Source organism: Erinaceus europaeus, chromosome 8, assembly GCF_950295315.1.
Source record: "Erinaceus europaeus chromosome 8, mEriEur2.1, whole genome shotgun sequence".
NCBI classification, from domain to species: domain Eukaryota; kingdom Metazoa; phylum Chordata; class Mammalia; order Eulipotyphla; family Erinaceidae; genus Erinaceus; species Erinaceus europaeus.
Genome location: NC_080169.1, coordinates 107,455,232 through 107,460,085, shown reverse-complemented (window position 1 = coordinate 107,460,085; position 4,854 = coordinate 107,455,232). Strand labels below are relative to the sequence as shown.

The window sequence follows — 4,854 nt, the reverse complement described above, 5'->3', positions numbered from 1 at the left end:
AGGCACCAAAGGTCCTGAATTTAGTCCCCAGCACCACCATAAGCCAGAGCTAACTAAGCAGTGCTGGGGCGGGGGGGGGGGGGGGGGGGGGAGTGTTATGGGGGGGGTGGGAATCAAATATATCACTCAAGAAAACCATACATATTAGACTGTGGATTTCACTGAGGACGATCATTTTCAAACTCCCCTGTTCCTCACAGGATCCTCTGAATCCAGTTTCTCAGCTAATGAATAGCAAATCGACCCTTGTTAAGCACATCAGCAACAAGGGAGCTGTCTGACAATAGTATAAAAGAAGTTGATAATTCATCAGAAACAGGCTCTTCAATTTTAATTTTCACTACTGGAAAACAACATAATTTAGTACCAAATGTTGAAAAACCCATTATTATTGGTAAACTGTGAAATCAGCATTACTTATACCCGGAGAGCAATACATACAAAACTCATCAATTTTTTTCTTTTCAAAAAAAGGCGATAGAAATTCTTTGGAAGAAGGGAGCAACTACCGTGAAAGGTCACCTTTACTAATCTAGCACCAAAATTCCAGTCTCGGAATCTTCCAAGGGGCTGGCAGGAGGGTAGGAAGGGGGGAGATAAGCAGAAAAGTCAGAGCTGTTTTGAATTTGTGGCCCCATCTTTGCTCTAAGGTAACACAGTCTAGCAAAAGAGGAAATCACTGAGACTAGGGGTTAAAATGAAAGCTTTCTGTTCAGAGAGTAATGGAGGTCCTCGAGTGCAGTGGACTCAGCATGTCCAGAGTAAGCAGGTGTCAGCCTCAGGAACTGGGGGGCTTCTTCTTGGCTTCCAAGTCCTTTTTAATGTCTTCAATTTTTTTAGCCAGGCTTGGTATCTGTGAAAGAAAAAGAAAAAAAGACTGTTACAGTTTTACACATACCTAACCAGTACTCTGACTTCTCTGTCTCTGTTGCCAAAGATAAATAGTTGTACAAGGTTTTTTCCCCCTGAAAGAGATTTGCTAGGGGCCAGGTGGCGGCACGCTTGGTTAAACGTACACACTACAGTGCGCAAGGACCTGGGTTCAAGCTCCTAGTCCCCACCTGCAGGGGAAAAGCTTTGCAAGTGCAGCAAGGTAGCTCTCTTTCTTCCTCTCTCTCTTTCCCTCCCCTCTCAATGTCTGGCTATCTCTATCCAATAAATAATGATAATAAAAGAGAGAGATTTGCCAGAGAGTGGCATTTCTAGCTTCATAAATGCTTAAGAGTTTGGAAGTTTTACCTTACCCCTCTTTCCCCTCCCCTCCACCAAAAGCCAGACTCTGACTTATACTTTTTATATACCCATGGAGCCCCTCAATCCAGTGCCAACTAGAAGTTATAAATGTGAGATGAATTAAGAAAGCTCCATACCTAGAGAATCTTATGATTCAAGTGAAGATGACAAAAGGGATTTCTTACATGATAGTAAAAGCTTCACGACAAAACAAATTAAAAGTCCCTATTTCCCTTCCTTGTCTCCCCATTTATGGGCGGCTGTGCCACCGGCTTACAGTCTGCTCATCTACTGAGCGAAGCTCTCGAACTCCCACTTCACAAAGCTCTGCCTCTGTCAACCTATCCCCCTACACAGACCCATCACCAAAATTCTCTGACATACGGGGGAGGGAGGACTGAAAGGATTGCTCTAATAACCTTTAATTCTTCTCTTATCATCAGCTTTTCCACAGGAATATAAAATCTAACTGTGTCTTATGCTGGGCTTAACAGACACAACTCAGGATCATCATGAGACCAACTGAACTAGTGGGGGGTTTTGCCCTCTGTGGCAATATGGAAGGCAGAAGCTCTATTATTTTTCAAACAGTGCATTCTTTTGGGGGGGAGGGTGGGGGCAAAATTCAGGTCCTTTCCCTCACACCTGTGAATCTCTTTTATCCTGGAAGGCACATCTTAACCCAGCACAACACAATCACCACATATTAGTTGCACAGAATCAAGGAGGACAAAAACAGGGTTACTTACATCATAGTTTTGAGCCAGATACATTCCAACCACGTTGCCCAAGGTAAATCCAAGCTGAAAATAGAACATGAAGAGTTACCCTGGGTGCCGAGTTCTGATACCACACCAAACTATTAATATATAGACAACAAGCTCCCAAGGAGCCCAGGACACTTAGAAGACCCCAGTGTCCAGTAGGGGGTGGTGTGCAGTGTGAGGTACATCTTCTCTATAAAATAAACAGTTCTCCCAAAAGGTGAAAATGCATATGAGAGAAGTGAATGAACACACTGGAAAAACCTAATTCCCTTTGTGCCTTGAGAATCCCCGTAAATACTTCATTATTAACTCTACAAACACAAGCCAAAGTTCAGATCTTTTTTGTTAAAAGCTAAAAGCTGGGGGGGGGGGGGAGCTATAAGTTGGAGGGGGTGGAGGTAATTCACTTTACATTTTAATGATAATCTTTTTTGTTGTTGCTGTTGTTGGATAGGACAGAGAGAAATGGAGAAAGGACTGGAAGGCAGGGGGATAGAAAGACAGACACCTGCAGACCTGCTTCACTGCCTGTGAAGCAACTCCTCTGCAGGTGGAGAGCCTGGGGCTCGAACAGGGATTCTTACGATGGTCCTTGTGCTTTGCGCCACATGCATTTAACCCGATGTGCTATCGCCCAAGCCCCATTTTAATGATAATCCATGTCTAATTTCACAAATTCACACTGACATCTACCCTCCTATCATTTTCTTCATCACAGTCACTCTTAACACAAAGTGGCGGGTTTTGCCATCAGTCTTGCATCTGGAGGAGCAGGATACAGATGGGTCCTAAGTAAGCTTAAGCTCACTGAGCTTTAGACACCAAAGGCATGATGTGAACTGAACTGGCGGCACCAGCAAATTAAAAAGCATTAAAGAGGCTATCTAGTGCCCAATCATAAGCCACTCTCCTGGCCACTAGATTAATCAGACATGTCTTGTGAAATACTTTTTTTTTTTTTTTTTAATAAAAGTGGTACCAAGAGGAAAATTATTTTCTCCTACTTCATGGCTTAAAACTATGTAGACAGAGGTTTTTCAACTCCAGGGAGAAAATTAGGCTTGTTTAAAAGAAAATTACTTTAACTGAAATGTTCATTCCAACACCAAATAGAGCATGGAGCTAAAAAGTTAAACCAGAGCCAGTATATTGTGTATTTCTAGCAAGACTCTTGACCTTGTTGGAACCTGGCTGACTTGAGTTTGCCAAGCCATATTACACGATATTCCTCCAACATTCTAATATGCCTGTATCTTACCACGTATACTCAAAATTTAAAAAAAAAAAAAAAAGCATTATCTAAGGTGCCTTTGTCCTAGTAATCTCAACAGGTATCAGGCCACATTAAAAAAAAAAAAAAGTAGGTATTTATTTAGAAACACCAAACAGGACAAAAACCACAGGTATGTGGACATGTCACAACTAATTCCAGTTTCAGAACGCCACCCAGTGCCAATGGAATAGTAAAAAGTGAATGAGACACAAAACACATGTTGCACATTAAGAGAAATGTTGGGAGGAAATATGCAAAGTCAGAAAAGTATTTACATGTTGCTCATGGGATAGGGAAAAAAAATCTAGATGAATGAGAAATCCAAAACACTTAAACTGTAATCTAAAAAATGGCCCGAGAAAGTAGACTGAAGCCAAGTTACACAAGGTTTTTAATGAGTCTGAAAGCTCTCTGCAGGTCAAGGCTTAACTCCTTTCAGGCCCAGAAACCTCATCAGTAGGCCATTCAGATTCAAGCTGAATGTCCCCACAGAGCAGGATGCACAAGTTTACCAGAGGCTACTCCACCACAGCTCTGCTCAAAAAGCCTGAACAGAGAAGGCCCAGACTGCTGCAGTAGCACAAGAGACACCATGCAAACATGGATCCATTCTTTTTTATTCTTAAAAAAAAAATCAGTGGAGGGCAGAGGAGACAGCATAACAATTATGCAAAGGACTTTCATACCTGAGGCTCTGAGGTCCCAAATTCAATCCCCAGAACCACCATAAATAAGCCAGAGTTGAGCAGTGCTCTGGTCTCTCCCAGTCTCCCCTACCTCCTTTCTAACTCCTTCTGTATGTCTCTCTCACCACAATGAAATATTTAAAAGTAAATAGAGCAGGGGAGACAGGAAGGAGCTCATGCCTGCCGTTCCAAAGTCCTAGGTTCATCCCTGGCACCACAATAGTCAGAAGTGAACAGCGTTCTGGTAATAAATAAATAAATGAGTAAATAAATAAAATCAATGGAGAGCAAATAAATAGAATGAAGAGTTCAGAAAGAAAAATCTTTATTTCAGTGGGGGTAGAAAGCATAATAGTTATGCAAAAAAACTCTCATGCCTAAGGCTCCAAAGACCCAGGTTCAATTCCCTGAAACACTATATACCTATAAACCAGAGATGAGCAGTGCTCTGAGGAAAAAAAAAAAATCCTTACACTTATGGCCAAGTGATTTTCAACAAGGGTCAAAGCTATCTGATGGGAAAGAGAAGCTTTTTAAAGAAATGACATTGAAACCGGAGAGCCACATGCAAAAACAAATAAATAAATGTGATCCCCTAATTCATATATATATTTTTTGCCACCAGGGTTATTGCTGGGGCTCAGTGCCTGCACCATGAATCCACTGCTCCTGGAGGACATTTTTCACCCTTTTGTTGCCCTTGTTGTTGTAGCCTTGTTGTGGTTATTATTGTTGTTGATTATGTCATTCGTTGTTGGATAGGACAGAGAGAAATGGAGCGAGGAGGGGAAGACAGAGAGGGAGAAAGACAGATACTTACAGACCTGCTTCACCGCCTGTTAAGTGAGTCCCCTGCAGGTGGGGAGCCGGGGGCTTGAACCAGGATCCTTACGCC

At 42.2% G+C, this 4,854-nt stretch overlaps 1 protein-coding gene across 1 annotated transcript; it reads right to left on the bottom strand.

Annotated features, from left to right (window-relative positions):
• Positions 1–314: 314 nt before the first annotated feature.
• Positions 315–2,051, bottom strand: STMP1 (short transmembrane mitochondrial protein 1). The gene is made up of 2 exons (XM_007537002.3): positions 1,983–2,051; positions 315–853 (listed from the first exon to the last, which is right to left on the bottom strand). The coding sequence occupies exons 1-2, from the start codon at positions 2,049–2,051 to the stop codon at positions 779–781; spliced, it is 144 nt and encodes a 47-aa protein (XP_007537064.1). The 3' UTR covers positions 315–778.
• Between the last annotated feature and the right edge of the window lie 2,803 nt (positions 2,052–4,854).

Excerpts from the sequence above, each read along its gene's own strand:
- STMP1 (XM_007537002.3), bottom strand. The coding sequence starts at position 2,051 with ATGTTCTATTTTCAGCTTGGATTTACCTTGGGCAACGTGGTTGGAATG. Across the intron at positions 854-1,982 it reads ATCTGGCTCAAAACTATGAT|ATACCAAGCCTGGCTAAAAA; the intron begins GTAAGTAACCCT and ends TTTCTTTCACAG.